This window comes from Passer domesticus, chromosome 2, assembly GCF_036417665.1.
Source record: "Passer domesticus isolate bPasDom1 chromosome 2, bPasDom1.hap1, whole genome shotgun sequence".
Taxonomy (NCBI): Eukaryota; Metazoa; Chordata; class Aves; order Passeriformes; family Passeridae; genus Passer; species Passer domesticus.
In genome coordinates this window covers 63,464,588-63,484,866 of record NC_087475.1, presented here as the reverse complement: position 1 = coordinate 63,484,866, position 20,279 = coordinate 63,464,588, and the positions used below count along the sequence as shown (strand labels likewise).

General features: G+C 39.5%; 2 protein-coding genes across 7 annotated transcripts in view; one reads left to right on the top strand and one right to left on the bottom strand.

The window, feature by feature from the left end:
- RCBTB2 (RCC1 and BTB domain containing protein 2) overlaps positions 1 to 7,342 on the top strand; it is a 35,272-nt gene extending 27,930 nt beyond the window's left edge. For all 6 annotated transcript variants that reach the window (XM_064408784.1, XM_064408783.1, XM_064408781.1 and 3 more), the window contains one exon: positions 1,219 to 7,342. In XM_064408784.1, coding sequence (XP_064264854.1) covers positions 1,219 to 1,359 — 141 coding nt within the window. In that variant the 3' untranslated portion in view covers positions 1,360 to 7,342. The remainder of the gene's footprint in view (positions 1 to 1,218) is intronic.
- The window catches only part of RB1 (RB transcriptional corepressor 1), a 71,455-nt gene continuing 57,015 nt past the window's right edge, over positions 5,840 to 20,279 (bottom strand). The window contains exons 18-27 of the mRNA XM_064408779.1: positions 13,898 to 14,016; positions 13,364 to 13,500; positions 12,549 to 12,694; positions 11,892 to 11,996; positions 10,755 to 10,868; positions 10,503 to 10,669; positions 9,609 to 9,639; positions 9,145 to 9,290; positions 8,842 to 8,891; positions 5,840 to 7,857 (exon numbers count right to left, since the gene is read on the bottom strand). Of these exons, the coding sequence (XP_064264849.1) occupies positions 7,784 to 7,857; positions 8,842 to 8,891; positions 9,145 to 9,290; positions 9,609 to 9,639; positions 10,503 to 10,669; positions 10,755 to 10,868; positions 11,892 to 11,996; positions 12,549 to 12,694; positions 13,364 to 13,500; positions 13,898 to 14,016 (1,089 nt within the window). The 3' untranslated portion in view covers positions 5,840 to 7,783. The remainder of the gene's footprint in view (positions 7,858 to 8,841; positions 8,892 to 9,144; positions 9,291 to 9,608; positions 9,640 to 10,502; positions 10,670 to 10,754; positions 10,869 to 11,891; positions 11,997 to 12,548; positions 12,695 to 13,363; positions 13,501 to 13,897; positions 14,017 to 20,279) is intronic.

Sequence of the window (20,279 nt, the reverse complement as noted above, 5' to 3'; positions counted from 1 at the left end):
AGCTGCTGATAGTTTTAACTAGCATAAAAATTCACACATTGACTGTAAAGCAGCTCAGGTTCTAACACTACCATTTCAGAAGTCTGCTGGAACTTAAGGTGCCACTGTCTTTGATTGTCTACATTTTTTATTTCCTCTGGTTTTTTGCTTCTTCTATTCTCATTCCTTTTCTACTTTCACAATAGTTGTTGATGAGAGATACTTGCTATACCATATTTCTTTAAGGATATTTTATGCTTCAGTTGATGCTTTAGTTACGTCTTGAAACACAGAATCTAAGGACAAGTTTTCAAAAGGAAATGCACAGGTAGTCTGATGAGTATCTTTCTACTATTAATCCTAGGCTGCAATGTTTGTGTAGTTAACATAGAATCAAATTTGCTGTAGCACTTGAAGAGTTTTATAGTTTATGGATCACTTCTGACTGCCTTGCTGCTGGCTCCAGCTCTGGCTGCAGAAGGTAATTAATTTTTCTTCACAGCAAGTTGTTGCATAGCAGCCAACTAAAGCAGACTGAGGCAGTGCATGGAGAGAAGGATTGCCACTGTTGTGGGGAGTTTGAGTGGGAAGAATTTGCTGTGTGCAGTCCTGGTTGTTTGGCTTGATAGCTTGTAGCCATCTTGTGCTGAACAGCTGAGCAACCTCTTACGGTGAGACCAGGACAAGACAGAACCTTTTGTGCTACATGGGACTCCCGTTAGACAGCAGGATTAAATTCCTAGGTTTACCATGAAAGACACATGCATCCTAACATGCAGTTTGTGTTCAGCAAGCATCATCCCCTTTTTCAGCATGTTTTGCTTTTATTTCCAGCATGACTAGCAGATCTGCTGTTTTTCACAGGACCACTACTGAATGCAGTGCAGAGAGGACAAGAAATGAGTTCATGATGCTCTAGTACTGTTTGGGGCAATCTGATAGTTTCATCTGTTGGTAACTTTTCTAATGAAGGTGTAGTAAATTCTGGTAAATGTGATGGAGTTCTAGAGTTGATTTAGGTGGCTACTCCTGTTTTCTCAAAGTGGGTTTATTGAATAGTTTGTATGAAAAAACTTCATCCTATCATTTGTGATCTCATCAAAAGGACTGGAAAAGGGATTGATAATGGGAACAATCTGGTATATTCTCTGCTAATTAAATGACAGATTTGAAACAAAGTAATAATGTTAATAATTTTATCAGTCATTCATATTACAAATTACTCAAATTTGTTCCTAGGACTTGGAAGAATTTTGCTTCAGATTTTGCATAAACCATTTGACTGTTGTTACACAAACTCAAGGCTTTGCAGACATGGACCATGACCTCCTGAAAAACTTCATTAGCAAAGCCAGCAGAGTGGGAGCATTCCGAAACTGAGGTCTGACTACTACCAAGCTGAAGAGCACGTCCTCTTCCCTTCTGGAAATACCTTTCCTTTGGAGAACTCCTCTGTGGTCAGAATGTGCAATGGTTTGGAAGGACAGTCTCGGTGTCCATCAGCTTAGGGAGTGTGCAGAAGTCCACTAACATGCAGGCTTTGTTGTAAGGATGGCTACAGTGTAGGTGTGTGGTGACTGTTCATTGCCAACAGCCAGAATTTAACACAAAAATCTAATGTAGTAACTACCCTTTCCCACCCAAAGTCAAGCAAATTAAGCTTGTCATTATCTAGTCTAATATTTTTTTTAAGCAGTCTGTGTTTGAATTTTATGGGACAGTGACCTCTTTGCTGCTAAAACGTTGATAGTGTATGTTAATATGCCATAATGGGCTTCTTTTTATAATCCAGTGAAGATACAAACTTATTTTTCTGGACATATGGTAAAATACCTTAAGTTCTTTAGGATGAGAAGCTTTCTGGTTTGTAGGAGGGTATGTCTCACTTGTTGCTTATTTGGGAGTTAATTTTTGAGGTGCTTCAGCAGGGTCTTACAGTTTTGAGTTCCCAGTACTTGTCTCATTGTTTAGCCAGAATGAAAAGGATCTCCCTATCTATTACACCACGCATGTCCCTGGCACCCCAATGGAAGCCCTCACCAAGTTTGTCTGGGATGTTAATTGTCATGCTGAGTTTTACTACTAAAAAAACCACCTAGTTACAAACCCAAACAAGCTTTCTTCAAGTTCTGCTTGAGGCTTATTTATTCCTGTTTTGCTATCTCTCCTCAGACAGATCAACTTCAGAAAAATGGAGGAAAAGGTGATTTTGAAGTGGTAACTTCAAATTAATTAAAGAGTGAACTGACACTATATTCCAAATGGTGATAAAGGTATCTTGTCCAAATATGGCATTTCAGATTCTCCTGTGGCCAGAGCTGTGAGGTGACCATTCCACTTTGCTGTCAGGGCTGTTCAGGAGAGAGGAGATGCCCTCTGGACACACCTCTCTCCTAGCACTGATCATCAGTGGCTAAGGTAGAGTAGATGCTTCATTCCTTACTGGCTGAAGTGAATTAAGGTGAAAAACCCACCCAGTGATGCACAGAGAGAGGTTTGCCCCATTACAGAAGATGTGGAGCTTATGGAGCATTTACTTGAATTTTCTAACAGGTAACTGTGAATTAACCCTGAGAATTTCAGATTTTGACTGAGTGAAGTGACTTCAAGTGCCTTTTGCAGTATTTTACAAATGGGGGAAGACAAAAAGCTGGATGGCCAGGCTCAGTACACTAATATAATTACGTAAGTAATCATGCAACCTTCCTGCAGGTCCCTGCTGTGCCACAGCATCCTTCAATGACCTTTTCTAATCCTCAAATGGGGTTTCTAAGAACTGAAGTCCCTTAAATTATCACATCTTCATGTCTAAGGTGGAAACAGCTGTTCTTTACTGTATTGGAGGCTCATTTCTCAAACAGCCCTGTTCTTTGAGGAAGAAAGGAGGAAAAAGAGGAAGAGGAGTAGTGAGTAGTACCCCCTTCACCCCAGGCCCTGTGTGTGTGACTGGAAAGGTGAAGCATGCAGGTAGCAGAATTTACTTAGCAAGAGGGTGATGAGCAAGTATTTTAGGAAATGCTGTGGTAAATATTTACTTGTGTTTGAGAGATTTGCCTCAGCCCCTCACTAGAAATATACTGGACTATCTACTGCTAACAAACACATTCTGCCAACCCCTCAGTGATGACTGCAACTTCCTCCAGCAGCGTTATTCTGTTCTTAGTAGCTGTGTCAGTATTTTGTATTCAAACAGAAGTGGTCAAAACCTTTCCAATACATAATGCAGATTCATCAAAAACACAGCTTTGCTGGGGGAGGAGATGAGTTTTGTTAAGTTGGTGTTGAGAAGCTTGAGAAGCACTTGACACCAGCACACAGACAGAGGTTACTGCAGACAGTGAAACAGTGTCACCGTAGGGCACAGTTTCACTGCCAGCCCTGTGTGCTGCAGCCCAGCACTGATCATACCAGTGTGGCACAAGGGATTCCATTAAGCCAAGGCTGCATATCCCTGGGTAAGCTTGAGATGCCAGATTCACCTGCCAGCACTTCCATCAGGGTAGCAGTGCAGGGAACAAGGGTGTACCACCACATCCCAGCCTCGGGGCAGCAGCTGGCACCAGCCCCTGTCCCACCCACCCCAATGGCATCACACTGGCACACATCCAGTCTCACTGGGAAGTGGAACCAGCTGGGAACCCCCACCCTTGGTGCTGGCTTGGCAGTACTGGCTTCCAGCTTTCCTAAGGTGTGTGTTATGAAAGGTCTCGCCACACGTGTCTGTTGTTTTACTCAGAAGAATCAAACAAAAAACTATAAATGTGAAATGATGGGCGTTTTTTTGACTCAACATCCGGTCAGAAACCTCTGGCTCTCTGGGGACACTACTGCATGGAATGGTAGCACTGGAGAGGGACACCACTCTCCTCCATTAGCTCAAGTTCATAACAAAGTAGTTGAACAGAGATTGCAGCTGAAATGGCATGCTGCTTGGAACAAGACATTTTTGGCTTAATAGAACAAAGTGTTATTTTTTTCCAATTTACTTCCTTCCTGCTCATTATTTCCAGCTAACCATACACATTAAAGCCTACTTGCAATTTCAGAGTAATTGACAAAGCCTGTAATTTTGAGAAAAAGCATCTCTGGACTGAATGACGGCAAGTCTAAAGATCCAGTGTGTCAGCACTGGCTTTTATTCTGTATTTTGTGACCTGGATGTCATAGTGTTACATTCATAGAAACATTTATTTATTTAATTTTTTAATTTTTGTTGCATGTGTTCAAAGAAAAACCACCCTTACTGGCTTAGGTGGTTAAATGTGAGTGCATGGATGTAAATATGTGCTTGAAACCCAACCATGGGACACTGCAGAAGAAATTAGGGATGTGTTTTACTGTGGTGAGATAGACTGCAACAACCTTGTGTTTGTGTATCTTGCAGGTTAAATACTTAATAAAGTATTGTTCTGTTTTAGGATACCACAGAAAAAAGGTATTTATTAAAAAGTGAAAATTTGGTCAAGCAGAAACTGTGTCTGGGGTTTAAATAAAAAGCAATGTTCTGCTTTCCAGAAAGGAGTCTGAAAAGAAAAAAAAAATTACATGGGTAGGATCATTTGAAGGTTCTCTTAAGTTACTGAAGCTAAAAGCCAGCACTGCCTTGTCATCTAGTATCCACCTGTAGAGTTCTGTTGCAATGCTTGGTAACAATGTAAACTGCTGCTTTTTTTTTATGATCTGAACACTTTCCATGGGCTTTCCTTGTAAAACACAGCATTTATTTGCCCCAGAGAGGCAGTATTCATTGGCCAACACCCAATGATGTAGAAAGTTTACAGCCTGATTTTACAGAAATGATTTTTTTGTTCTATATAAGCTTACCTGGTTTAATAGACCATTAATAAAATGCCATAATATTTAAAACAGTTTGAATGGGACTTTTTTCCTTTCTTTTCAGTAAAAATGAAGAAGGTTTGACGCTTGTAGACTGAATTGACTGTATGTGGGGGAAAAAAAGGTAAAGCAGCTAATATTTCACAGAGGTACCTTGAAGGCTAATTTGTGTTCTTAGGAAATCACTGTCACCAGATACCACATTTGTAAGCTGGAGAATTTCTTCAAGTGTATTTCCACCTTTAAAAGAAATCAATGTCCTGGTGACTGAATAAACTGTGATTAATAAAATGGGCCTCAGAACACCAATCATTGTTTTTTAAGCAAATGCATATTATGACAAGCTTGTTACATTTTGGAATATTTCAGCTTGTAGTCACTCCTGTTCCTGAAAATGTGCACTTGCACATTCCTTGTGGCTGTTCTGGTACCTGTGAGGAGCCTGCTCTTTAGTACACCCCCTCTGCACCAGCACTGCCTCAGCACAGAGTCCTTCACTTGCAAGTCCAAAGGCAGTGAAGAAGAAACAAGCTCTTGTGACATGTAAGAACAAACAGCATTTGGAAACAGTGCAGAGCAGGAAGAATTTAAGGTATAAAACATCAAATGAAGAGGCTGGGAGTCAGCTCATCCAGCCTCACATGGCTACAGGGCCAGGCTGATAGATTCCGTTCCCTTAAGCACCAATGGACAGAAATGGGCCTTTAAGGGATACAATTTACCTGACCTCATCTTAGACCCAGGGCTTCAGCTTTCTACAGAAATTGGTGCTTGGTGTTAAGCACCTAAAATGGCCATCACATTTTGTGCCCAGCTTCTGCTGTGATTCCAGATTTTCTTTTTTCCTGGAACAGTTTCAATATTCCATGCCATTTTTAGTACAGCAAGGTCCCACTCTTAAGAAAAGTGCTGTCAAACACAGTAATATTTCCATATCTAATAAAAAGCTCTTAGTTTCAATATGTATTTATTTGGATAGGTACCATATGAAATCACCCAATATAAGAAAATCACTCACTGTAAATCCTTTAAAAGCTATTTTATTTATCTTGAAAGGCGAGAAACTGATTAGTTGTATAAAATAATATTGTATATTTATGGAAAGCCTTCAGTCTGTTTGAATAAAAAAAATACATTGTCACAGTAAAGAAAGAATCTGTTTAGATACTGGACTCTGTATCCTCCTTCTAGCCAAAGGACTGCTGTAACAGATCTTAGTGTCAGTGCACCCCAATGTTAACATATATCCTGTCTGTAAAACTGCAAAAAGTGAGCAAATAAACATAAGGTACTCTGGAAAGTTCTGGAAATTTTTCAGTAAGGAAGTTGAAGCCATACTGAGTCTAAAACACCCCTCAATATTATTTTTAATTTAATTTACAGTTTTTGCTGCTCATAGAATTTTTAGTAGTTCTAGGGTTAGCTTTGAATCAACACAAGACTGGATCTTTAGAAAACTTCCTACTCTAAATACTCTAGGATCAGCTAAACAATCTGTAAATAAGCTCCCTGGAAGACATTGGTTTACAATGTTTGTGTCATTAATAGCATGCTTTTTTACTGTACCTGTTCTTAATTTAAGAAGCTGCAAAAGCTAAAATTAATAAAAACTGGTAATTTTAAAGCAGGAAATTGATTTGCTTATATTTTAATCCACTGGAAATAAAATATGTGCTTTTGTTAATTGGCTATTTTAAAGAAAACTTTCTTGTTGCAAGAAAAGTTCCAGAATCTGAATCAGTAGCTTACAAATACAAAATATGAAAAAAGTATTAGATGGTTTTGTTTGGGTTTTTTTGCTAGTTGCAACCATTCACAAGTTGCCCAATAAACTGCCTTTTCAGTAAAGGCAGATGGATTTTCCCAACGTGGGTTCACCACGTTCAGGTTTTTGCAGATGCAAAAGTAAGGCAAATAGGGGATGCCCTGTGCTTTTAGAGACCAGGCTGCTCTTACCTGGAACCCAGCTGGAGACACTCAGCTTCCAGCTGTTTCTCAAGCTGTTTGGCTCAGCTATAATCAGGTGAAAATTTGAAGAAATCAAGAAAATTTTGCATCATTAGAATTTTGAAATCTTGTGTGTACCAGGCAGGTATGGTTTAGGTTTGTTGGGTTTTTTGGTGGTTTTTGTTGTTGTTGTTGTTTTTGTTGGGGTTTTTTTTGTTTTTTCTTTTCATACTTGAGACTTTCCAAGACAAGAAAGGGCACATCAGTTACTCTGCATCTGGGAAGAAGCTTCAGCTTCTGGGAAGATGCAGTGTGAGATTCTGGGATGAATCTCTATGGGATTCATACTCCATGAAATTCAAACTGAGGGACAGTGTAACTGCCTTCAAAAATGACACTGGGGTGGGAGCTGGGGAAGCAAAACTACAAAATGCCAAGTGTTGATTTCAGTAGTAAGGCTATGAAATGAGTTCACTTTGAATTCAGGTTGTATTCCTGAGGTGAGGCCCCTTCTCTGCAAGGCCCCCAGCTGCTGTCCCATTTAATTTAATGGGAATTTGATGTGCTAATTATGAACAGAGATGGAAAACTTTGCAGTAATTGGCCAACCATTTTCAAAATTTGCAAGTAATGAAAATCTAATAATCAAATCTAAGAAACAAAATTAGTGCATTTCAAATCATTCTAGCTAACATTTCATCTTTAGACATAAAGAATTCAATCCAACGAGACTGAACTGGCTTAAATCAGTAATGCTGCAACAGGAAATTTAGACACTTTCCAAGACTTTTTAAAAATCCTCAAAAAATATATAAATTAAATTCAGTGGCTTACATTGTATATATGCTACATCATAAGGCAAAGTATCATGGAAAACATTTAACAATTTAAAAAGTACAAATGCTTTCAACTAGCTGTTTGGAATAAAAAGCAACTAAAAAGCAACTCTATTAATGAAGGCTGTAAAACAAAAACAATCTTAAGAGGGCCAGCAGTGCAGCCCCTGGTCCTGAGAAGTATCTCACTTTTCTTCACTGGCTGAGGTATCATTTCCATCATTCAGCTTCTGCTTTTGCATTCTTGTTCGAGTAGATGCTACAAAAAACCCCAACAAAGAAAAAGAATGAAATATTTTCTTCATAATTACTTTGGACTGATTATTGGAAAATTTTGTAAAGACACAAGGAACAGAAGTACATTGTTCTATTGTAAGCAAACCAAATCCCTCATTATAGGATGAACACCTAATTTTGTGCTGCTTCAGCCATACTTGCTCAATCTTACAGATCTTATGAAATTCCTTCCACCTGTTCACTCCAGTTCTCATTGTCTCTGTCCCCTCATTGTGTCCACTTCCATCCCCCAGGTGGGCAGATGCTCTGTGTCACATCAGGAATCTCGCCTTGCAGCCAGGCAGAAGCTGTGGTCTGAGCAGTGCCCACATCCCAGACACAGCCTGCCCAGGAATGCCTCTTCCCCTCAGTGGCACACACCAACACCTCTAGACACGAGACAGAGCTCTCCTTCTTAACCCCTGCCATAAGTCAACACTGAAACATTTTCCATGCCTTAAAATAGAGGTGCCTGGATCCACACTCTATCTTGATGAACAATGTAAGACTTTTTAATGGGCAAATCTGCTCAGCTGCAGAGCTCAGACTCTCAGAGAGTGAGAATGTCTGGCCAGGCCAAGTGTGCTCCTTCTCACAAGTGGAAAATACAACTCAGATGTGGGGTTGGGGCCTTTTTGCTTTTCATGAGCTAGATTTCACTTTCTTTTCAAAAAAGAAAAGTGATGCCATAAGATCTGAAAGAAATGCTGACCCACAGTATAAGGAAAAGCAGTCTCAGACATTTCCCTATAAAAGCAAAGCAACAAAAAACCTACATACGGTTTTCCTGGGTACATAAATTTCCATTTTGTAATCTGCATTTTCAAGATTATATGCAGGAAGTACAAAAGCTAAGCAAATGACCCAAATCACATCAGTGTTGAACAATGTTTTCATCTAAGTGGGCCCAAGCTCTCTTATCCAAGGCACTCAGTGCTCTAAAGATGATGAGAAAAGTAATACTCACTCATTTCTGCAAGCTTTTGTTGGAACTTGGACTCCTGGGGTAGGTGTTTGCTACAGAAAGAAAGCATAAGGTTATGTTAATAAAAATATCTTTTTACCTTCATAACCTAAACTTTAAATCAAGGGAGTCGCTTTTTGACATCAAAACATGTAACTGAGGAGCTTCATGCTTCCATCTCTCATTTGTTACAGCTGCTAAAGCTCACAAATTACCACAAGACAGGATATCAGGAAGAAGTCAAGATGAAGGCCCTGAGAGCCCAATACATGCAAGATCTCTGAAAAGCTCAGGGCAACCTCTCACCTTCCATCTGCCTCGTCTGTCCCCTCTATATCGAAGCGCAGCCTCTTCAGTGGCTTCGGGGCAGCAGCTCCTGCTTCTGCACTGCGCTTCAGCTGGCACTCACTGTTGCACAACATCTGGTTTATTTTTTGAAACTTTTCAGAAGTCTGAAGTGACAAGAAAATAGGGCAAGAATTGCCACCACTGAAAACACACCAACTTTCCAGATTATCGACAAAAAATTAGGAGTTGCAAAACTCTGGAGTTTTAAGGACCCTTATCTTGTGCCAAAGCAACTAAAATAAAATGCAACACATTTTGAAGGTGAAGTCTGGATATTTGAAAGAAATTAACAGACCTTCCCTATAATTACTCTATTAAATCAGGTATACTCATTGGCCTGCTCTAGAGATGTGAGCAGGCTACCCCATTCCTCCAGAAGTTACATGCACTTAAGAACAGACATCAAAGATGTTAAAACTCACCCCAAATGATTCTCCAATGGACACCAAAATTCTGCCAAATGAAGAAGAGAAGTTTAAGCTCCATTTAACAATGACAGAAGCATTGACTAATTTGCACAGGTTAGCACAAGGCATTAACAAGGTCTATTCTCCTCTCTCTCTGCGTTAACAGTGCAAATCCATACTGTGCTTTACTGTGCTGAGACATTTCTCTCTGAGCCACTGAATGCTCAATCACCAAATGAACTGAATCACACAGAAATGAAATTGTGGCTTGAAAGAATCAGAGGCCCCCGTAGTCTGTCCTGTATCAGCAAGAAGACCCTTCAGGGCTGGGTGCCCAGACAATCATCCTCTCATCTCTACCTTTAGGTGTCTGCTAATCAAAATCATGCAGGACTTCAACCCAACCCAACAACATTTAAACTTTTGTGCACAGTGGGACTCACTTGATCCTAGTCTGGAAAAGCCAGTGGAATCTGGTACATTTACTGTTATCCTCATCTGCTAAGAACCAGTAACCAACAGTATGAAACGTTCTGTTCAGCCAGCTAAACAAACATTTTGTTGCAAAAAAGTATTTTGTCTTTAAAGAAGCTGACAAAGCTCATCTGTGTTTTTCAGGAGTGTGATGCAGGGTCAAAGCCAACATTTATAGCAACTAGGTCAGGAAACTCCTCTTTGGTGGGGAGTTAAAAAAAAAGCGGAAAAACCAACAAAAAACCTCCTTGAGCACAGGAGAAAAGCATTGAATGATGACTAGATTCCAAATACAGGGAAAAAAACTATTAACCCGAAATTATATGATAGCCACAGACTACTGACAAACTAGACTGCAGTTTTTCAATTTGCTTCCACTAAAATCCCCCCAAATACCTTAAATTTAGTCAAAAAAAATGCTTGTCAACAACATACCTAGACCTTGGAGTCATCTTTGTGGGTGACTGAAACCCATCAGAGAATTTGTATGGGCTCTTCAGAGGTGAGATGTAGATGTTATTGCCAGCAGGGACACGCCGAGGAGAGTTGGAGAACTGGTACGGACTGCGAGGGATGTGTGGGATTGGTGACAGAGTGGGAGGCTATAAAAATAATAAAATAATCCTAAGCTTTTATTGCCTATATATTTCTAGTCTGTTGAATAATGGAACAGAGCTAATGGCTTACCCTGCTGGAAGCATACTGCAAAATGTTTGTTTTCAGCTTCTGCATGAACACTAAGTTGTAAAAGACTATGATGGAGTCATATTGTTCTTCTCGGATAAGAACACGTTTGAAAGTCTGCATAGAGTGAGAAAGTCATACACAGATTAAAAAAAATAAAAGGAATGAAAATTTTATATTTGACAAACTCATAAAGTCACTCAAAGTCTGTGTTAGATTAAGAGCTAGGATGGCACATGAGTTGTATGCAAGCCATTGTAACTTCTCTAAACTGCTGGAGATTTTTCCAAATGTGTTTGAACACCAGTACAAGCACCTACTTCATTAATTGGCACAGCCCTTTGGTGTGAACACAGTTCTAACATTTTCCAAATTTAAGAACTATTTGCTTTCACACACATGTGTCAAAAAGTCTAGACTACTGTGCATGCCTTGGAAGGCTAAAAAACTCATTACTGACCTGATGGGGATAAAATAGTTCTATAGGCTTGGAGACAGAAGTCTGGAGTTTAGCCAAGATCCACAAATATGCTATGAGAAATTCTGCTACTGAGAGGATGCTACAGTTCCATTAACTGTGAGGCTTTTTCTATAGATTTCATATACTGTGCTGTGCAAAAATATCAATTGAAGTTCCTGTGAAGGAAGGAGCTTCTTCATGTTAGAATTAAGCCTGCAATTTTAATACATACACAGCTGTTTGATATATAGCCATACATCTCTATTTGCTGTCAAATTGTGTTTCTGTTGAAAGCTTCAGTAGAAAATAATCTGCTTCTCTTCCCTTAATGCTCCAAGGAACTTAGACAACTCATAAAGAAACTTGTGTTACTTTTGAAAATCTTATTAGCGCTAGACATAAATTTTTCATCTAGATTCCATATACAGTCATAAACCATTGTGACGTATTTTTCAAAAGATGGAATGAAATTTTTTTTCTGAGGAGAGTTACCAAACTATTTATGCAAGATATTTAACAGATATTTAGTATTAGAGTCAGTTTTCTCCTCCACAAAATGGAGATGCAATGCAGCAGAAGTTTTCTTTTGTATGTTCAAGTGTAGTTTATTTTTATTTCAGGGGAAAATAATTAAGTTTTTAAGATTTTTATGGAGGAATAACATTTAAGGACTTTCATACCTCTTGATTTGTGTTGCAAAGCTCCTTGTATGCTGAAACTATCATTTTAAATCGAAGATCTACATTCTTTACTTTGCATATGCCATACATGGAACACATCATGATCTATTAAAGAAACAAGACAATTGAAAATTAATTCAGGTTCTTCATTTCAAGTTAAGAAATAACTTTCTTTTACTGATTGTGCCCTACAAACTAGCAGACAACTCAAATTAGAAAGAACTTCTAGAACATAAGTTAACATAATGCTACCTCCATTTCTATGTGACAAACAACTAATTGGAGCTGATAATAACCTTCTTAAACTCCTACCATTTGCTGCAATTTTAGGGTAGAATAACAAAAAAATTTATCAGCCACACATGTTGTCTTCACAAAGAAAATCACTGTACTTTTAGGCAAATGATTAGAAATTGTGGTCTGTCTTTGTTATTTTGATAAAAGCTCAAAATGGTATATGAAGGTGCCATATCAAGTAATTGCCAGTGCTTAAAAAACTGAGATGACAGACTTCAGTCTAAACTAAGGCCTCCTTTCAGTGATCAACAGATTAATAAGAACCTCAGAGTACAATTTCTAATGGCTAAGAACATACAAAGAAGATTTTGTTCAGGAGAGTCTTTTTAACTTTTTAAAACTTTTTTTTGTTCACGTTACCTGGTCCAGGTGCCTGTCTCTCATTAGCTCATACTCATTTTGCAGTGTGTGCTGGAAGAGGGTCCAGATCAAGGGCTCCAGGTCAGGATGGTCGGAGAGAAGGTGAAGGAACAGGGTATGGAGTCGACGATAGGCCAGCAGATACACTTCAGAAACAAAGTAAAATAAACTGAAATTGTTGTAACAGGGGTATACAAAATGAAAGGAATGCAATGAAGGAGGGACAGCATTGTACTGCTCACTGTTTCCAAGGAAAAAACTACCAGACATCAAGTGAAGATAGTAGAAGCCAGGCTCAAAATAAATGGAAAAGGTTTTCATACAAGAGACAGTGGACAATATGGAAGGCCACACCAAACACCAGTGCACACGTATGTCGATGTCAATTCAAACAAGCACCTGGAACATGAAACTGCTGAGAGTTACTAAGCAGACACAACACAAAAGGTTCAAATCTCCCAAGTGGGATGAAGATCAAGCCTGGGAAAGCACCAGCCATGTCTGCCCAGTTGTCCGGGTTGACATGACATCTCTTTATGGTCACTGCTGGGAAAAGGATGCTATGACAGAAGAGCCCTCCATCTGAGCCCATATGGACATTCTTACAGCCAGGAGAGGGAAGTCTTCACTTCCAACTCACAGAGTGCACACAGGAACCACCTGCTGGCACCATTTTGCCCTTTCTTCCAGAGGTTTGCCTGGTGTTCACTACAGATTCTACAACAAACTTTTCAGAAATGCTGCGTGCCAAAACCCAGAAAGGATAAACTACAAGAGATAACTTTGCAATGTCAGCACATGCAGAAGGAACAAACCTTTCTTGTAGAACAGAGAGAGGGAGGTAGATTTCTGTGGTTTTTGTGTTTGGGGGGTCACAGCAGGCTGACCATCTGGAGGGGAAGTAGCACTTAGAGGAGCCTTCTTCTTAGGAGATTTCACAGGAGAAAGATAGCTGGAGGTGCAACACATATTAAGCATTTAACATCACAGGATGAAGAAATTTCATTATTCAATTCTATATGAACAGTACTTGCAGGAACTCTTCCCTTTTCCCCATTAGAAGAAATAAATGGCTGTGACCTGTTATCTCCAATACCTGATACAGGGACTTGTTTATTCCTAGGCAAATAATGTAACAGCTTACAATTGCATATTGTATGGGGCTGGGGAAAAATATTTCAAATATTTGAAATATTTAACTTTCAATGTATAATAAATACCTGCAAATACAATGGTTTAACAAAACTTAAGTACCAAGCCTAAGAAGTAGGAAAACAGAATACAGCTGGATTTGAGTACTAAGGACAATATCAGTTTCACATTTCCCTAGACCTCAGGCATTCACTTACAGGTCTGCAGCAGTGTGGTTGTGCTGGAAAGGCATATTGGGAGTAGAAGTGGGTTCAGGCTGATCAGCTTGGCCTTCTCGCTCTTTTGACTGCTTGATAAGATCAAACAGAGGCGACCCCTGGAAAAATGACAGGAATCCTGCATCACACTAAGAACAGACAACAACTCTGAATGAATTTCATTCCATCTCTAAAACCAACCAGCAAAACGTGAACCTCAACAGAAGATTAAAGCTTTGAAGTACTTCAGAACACTCCTACTTTACAAGATGAATTTTAACCATTTAACTTTGAGTTATTAAATACATCAAATGCTTTTTTTCCTGTTTCAACAGCAGTCCATTAGATATAGGTTAACTGCAGATTTGAGACAGTTATATTAGTTGTATTCTAGAGTCCCTTACTACTTCTTATTAAAGCCATTTCTGAAAAGAAAAGCAATCAACACAAGAAAACACACAAAAGGTCACATATCAAAAACCACAGAACAATACAAACAAAAAATCCTCCCAACCACCCTAAAAAAATCCAAAACCAAACCATCCAACACCCAAAAAACAGCTAAAGGAAACCTCAGCCCATTACCTACTGTCAATCCATTTTTGCTACAACATCTACCCAATATTTTATACTTGATAATATAAACCACAGTCACTTAATTGCACTGGGGACTATTCAGTCTCTGCAGTATCAGGTTCCAGAGCCACCCCTGAAAAGAGTTAGAGTGACTCTGGATACATTAAGTCTCTGCCCTCATGGCCCAAAGCAAACCCTAATTTTGATTTGAGTCTAACTATCTGTACTTTAACCAAGTCCTCTGGAACACATCAGAAACTAAGAGCTCGAGGTAGGAGGTGAGAGAGCAGGAGCAGAGAGGATGTAAGTGGGATGGAGGAGGTTCTGACTGAAACCACCCTTCTGCTGACATTAGCAATAAACAGCAGTCCTGCAGAAACAAAATCTCAGCCTGCCTGCGTGTCACACACAATAGAATTATGCTGAGACAGCAAGAATACTGAGAAAGTATTTTGACACCATATTTATTAACAGATTTGAAAGCACAGGGTTGATGGCTTCTGTTTGTTTTATTTTCTTTAAGCAGGAGACTCATCCTTGATGTTGCCTCTCACCAGTTCAGCACCAGAATTCCTGAAGCAACAGAGAACATTTGAGCAGCAAATATGTGCCTTCTTGAGAGTGAGAGGTGAGGGAAGCAGTGCCATAAAACTCAGGATTAAGTGGGCAAAACCAGGCATGCAGCAATTTCTTCTAATGATCTTCCCAAAAGACAGCAGTAACATCTGTCAGCTCATTGCTCTGTAAACAACACACTGTCTCATGGTTCCTGGTCTGTTTGATCTTCCACATGCACATTTTAGATATTAAAATGCACTGGCACAGATGACAAATCTATAGCTATGAACAGGAGCACAGCATGCATGTAAAGCATGCAGCATCACCTGGCTAAGGCAACAAGAAATAGCCTAGTAAAAGTAGACTACATTTACTAGAATTAAAACTAGCAGTAAGACATTCCTTATTTAGACTTATTCCTGAAGAAAAGCACCTTTTTTAAGCGCATCAAATAGAAATTCAGAGTAACAAGATGAGAGTGACAAGATTTACAATTTTTCACACTGCAATTTTTAAATTATAATTTTGGCAATACTGGAGCTGTTTCATCCATAGCAGAAAAAAAAAACCAGTTAGTGATTCATAACCACATAGCTGTTTCTCCATCATTTCTCAACCAGTTCAGCTCTTGGGCTGGTTTGCATCATTTTTCCCTTCATTTAGGAGTGCATGCACTTCTCACTTGTGTCTCTCAGTGCTGCCCTTGCAGGCACATGACCTCCATTTCTCATTCTTCTGGCCACTTGGCCTTTTCCTTTTTTATTATTCCCACCAGCACTTCACTTTGCTCTGAGGAATCCGAATTTCTTTCCAGAGCAATCATTGCTGAGATATCTTGACTAAGAGTTGACATATCTTGACTAAGAGTGAGCCCTGCTTCATTCACATCACATTTTAGTGATTAATGACTGGAAAAGTATTGTTTTTAGTGAAGGAAGAAAAGGGGTTGATGAAACGGAATGAGAGGTCTAGAAAGAGAAGCAAAATTTACTATTCTTGAGTTAGCACTTGAGACCAGCAGTTCCAGGTCCTCTCTCACCCCTGCTCCAATTTTGCTCACATTATTCTGAGTGTGATCCCACTAGATAAGGTATGGGGACACAGCAGTTTGCTACACACGGAAGGGATCTGCCTATTTCTGCATCATTTCCACTCCTCTTCTACCTGCCTCAACAATCAGTCAACCTCCACAAAATTCAACTAAACCATCAGAAAGCTGACAGAGAAAGCAAACCCAGATTTAAGTCTGCTCTGCAGAGAATCACAGAGCCAGAACAAGCAGTAAGAACAGACAGGGCAGCCACACCACGAAGGCTGGGAGCAGAGCAGAACACAAAGTACAAGATGCTGTGCATTTATTGACAACAACCTACTCCATAACCTGATTAGCATGTGGAATTTTATCTGACAGGAAGGTAGAGAACTGACTGCTGCTTTCCATCAGTTAGCTGGGCTATCTTCAGCAAGAGGATATTTTTTGTGTAGAAACATCTACCCATAGAGCCCGAACAGCAAGATGCAGTGAATCCCACACATCTCTTTTGGTTCCCACAAATACTAATTGATGCTGTGGTTAAAAAGCTGGCAAGAAAAGAGGGTTCTGCAACCCAGCTGGCCCCAGCAGTGCAGAGCTGCCAGCACCAGCAATGGCAGGGTGTGAGAAAGCCCCATTCAATGTATGTCCCTGGGCAAACCACAGCCTTGTCACCTGTGCTGGCTGCACACACTTGTCAGCCCTGTGGCTGCATGAGCAGAAAGAGGTTATTTAGCTTTCAGACCTAGTGACATTTAAAGTAGGTGTTTTGTTGATCACCATTTCCACCTTCCTCTCAGACTTCAGGTGCAGCTCCCTCTGCTCTTTCCCCAGACCCCTACCACTCTCACGGGTGCCCTTCCAAGTGCACGGCCACGTAGTTGGAGAAGTAGGTGCCGCACTGACAAGACTGATGCCTCACAAAAAACCTGTGCAGAATGCAGAAACACAGAGATGTGTTTTCTCAAGTGCAACTACCCTCACACTGTAAACCTGATGGATTTAATTACAGCCGTGTCTCCTTTCTTTATACTTGAACGTGAAAAACGCTTCTATTCCACGAATTCAAAGTGCATTCTGCAGCTTGAAGGGCGTTTCCAAGCTTATCAGGGCAAATTTCAGCTTCAGTCCACAATTTGGTATTCAACACTCAAATGAGAGAAATACAACATCATTTACCAGGCAATTACCAGTCCTCTAAGTAATAATCACAAAAGAACTTTAACCCCCGGGTCCAGCTTAATTGAACAGGAATGTTTATCAGGAACTTGTTTCTAAAGCGATGTTATTCACGCTATCTTTTACAAATTTCATATTGCTTTTTAAAGCTTTTAAGCAGCACTTCAGGTGAACAGGTCACCTCCAATGCATTGCTTTAACATGAAAGAAGATTTGCAATTTTTACATTAATTTAATGCTCAGCAAGTGATTAATGTTACTAGATGCAGCCACAGAATGAATTTCAGTAATTAAGCAAAATGGTGATTTTCATTCGAGACTTCTCTGTGATGGCTACAGAAAGCCCATTTTTTTAGTGCAAAAAGTGAGAAAGCAAGAAATGAGGACTTAAAATTTCTCAGGGTCAAAAGGCCACTGGAATTAGAATGAAGAATAGGCTGAAATTTAACTCAGTTCCCTCTCAAAATACCCAGAGCTAACTAACTCTCCAAGGCTAAACTCTGTGAATTAAGTGGGGCTTTGCAGGATGCTTCCCTGCAGCAACACTTCCATCACAAGCATCTGCAGTGATTTTTTTCCCCATCTGAAAGCTCCTTTTATAGAAAAAAACAGGCAGAATTTCTTATTTGTTACTCTTTATTTGGCTACAGTTAAACTACAGGACACACAGGTGCTTCCCTGTTTCCCAGTCTTTGTATATTGGCTTTATCCCAGCTACATGTTGGATTGGACTTTGATTTCCATGAAGACTTTAAAAAACCCTAGATCCTTATATATGAGGAAGAACCACCCTGGGATTTGGGTGTATCCACAGACTACAGAAGAAAAGCTCTGAGCAGCTTCACTCTAAACAGTGCTATTAGTAGGTCACTATTTAAAAAATCTCCTTTTGTCTTTGTTTTCTATATGCTTTATGTTTTTCTTCTTGGTAGTAATTTCCTAATGTATTTTCAGGTTTTAGTTATCTGTTCACATTAAATTTTAATGCAATATTTAGCACTTAACTATGTATATATCTCAGTGCCAAGGTCCCTTGGGTGCTGGGTGGTTTTTTTGCCTCAGGCTTTCTTTTTTTCTTTTGCTTGTTTTCAAATTATTAAACCAGTCAATACAATACTATGTTGAGACATGTTCTTCTTCATAATGTCATAAAAGATGGCAGTGATTTTGTAAGGCAAAACAGAGCCAGTTTAGAACTGACACCTTTGGCATGGAAGTGCAAGCACTGGATCAGGACAAGCTATTTCCAACCCTTTTTCCCAAGGGAAAACTGCATGCCCAGAATGTTGGCTTTTGTTTGCAACCTTGTTTTCAGAAGTTTCATGTGACAATTAGTTTCCAGAATTCTGAAATAATTCAGACCTGCTAAATCAAAGTAGATGTCACAGTCTAAACTGAATTAGTACTGATCATGAAAAAAATCAAATAAATTAAGGATTGTGTCCTAATTTCACACAAGGGTTGTGTTGTATAAATTATGTTCGTACTAGGGCTTGTTTTTACAAAATTTATAGAGAAAAACAAACTACAGTGTTAATAGTTTAATTCATTTAAGAATACTGGCAGATCTGCTTTTAACTCCATACAGTGTGTGTTTGCTTAATACAAGCCCTATTCCTATCCCACCCATCTTGAGCATTTAAGAGTCATCCAGCTTTGTGAGGATCTCCTTTTATCTGGTGGTAAAAGAGTTCAAATCTCCCCAGAGAAGGAAAGCCAGGCTGCCACAGCCTGAATATACATCTTACACTTCACTGCTTTAAATGACGCTGCAAATCCATTCCCCTCACAGCTTTGCAACAATCTACTCTTCCTCAGAAGTGTCTGGAAAGACCTGGCAAACTTTGTTAGAAATCAGACATTATTTCAGAATGATCAATACCATACTTTTCAGCCCCTCTGCTCCTAAAATTACTCTTCACCAAATGAATGCCAATTAACCAATTTTCTATGATTTAGAGCATCTCTTAGCAAAGATCCACAGGACCCACCTCACTCTTCAAGAGCATCATGAAAATACCCTTCCTAGCAATGCAGAAGGACTTATGTGAAAACACTTTTTAGCCATAAAGATGATAGATCTTCTGTCAACATTGTGACTAAAACTATTGGTTATGTTCAAAAATATTACACAAACCAGTGATAATGCTTGGCAAATTGGGAACTTCTGACACAGTTACTGGTTTGTGGCTCAGCAACCAGCTCAATACTGAGGGGAAAAAACAAACCCTGGTCATTAGGACTGCTCCTGTTTGCCAAGCCTGTGAGACTAACCTTTTAAAAACCACTTTGAAAGGAATTTTGGAAGACAGTCTACAAGCAGAACTATGCTTGTATGCAACTGTTTTCTTTACACTGCTCAGGATGACCCTGGGCAGGCTGCTACTACAGGGCTTGCAGCTCTTGCCTCACTTCCTTCAGCAGTTTTTCTGCTCAAATCACACAAGTGCACATGCAGGTACAGAAAGCACTACAAAATACAGCAATCCTTGCTTTTTTATCCTGAACATTATCCAAGAAAATATAATTTTAGGCTCATTTGCCACACTTTTTTTCCCGGAATCAATTGCTGTGAGCATCTTCCAGAGGGATCTGTGTACTGCGCTGGCAGTGCTGCTGCAGAAACAATCTGTATCTGAAGTAATTAGCAAGTTTATCATCTAGCTCCCAGGGCAGCCAGGCTTCAGCATGACTAATTCTTGGAAAAATCTCAAGATTTCTGGGCAAGAGCCAAAGGTCTCAAGGACAACTGAATCAATACCAGTTTCCCGCCACTATCTGCACAGGAAGTTGTGTACAATAAACCAAAACCCACCTGATGTAAGCCACTTGACTGCTGGAAATGACAATATATCAAGAAAAAAAATCTTGAAGTTGAGAATTTTTCCAACAGCTTTAAGCTGTGAAAAAACTAAAGGGCGTAATGATTTTCAGCACAGGAAGTAGAGGAGAGATGCTTTAAGGGACCATTATGTTAACTAACATCACACAGTACTAGAAATAACAGCTCTACAGTTATTACTATGCAGGAAAAAT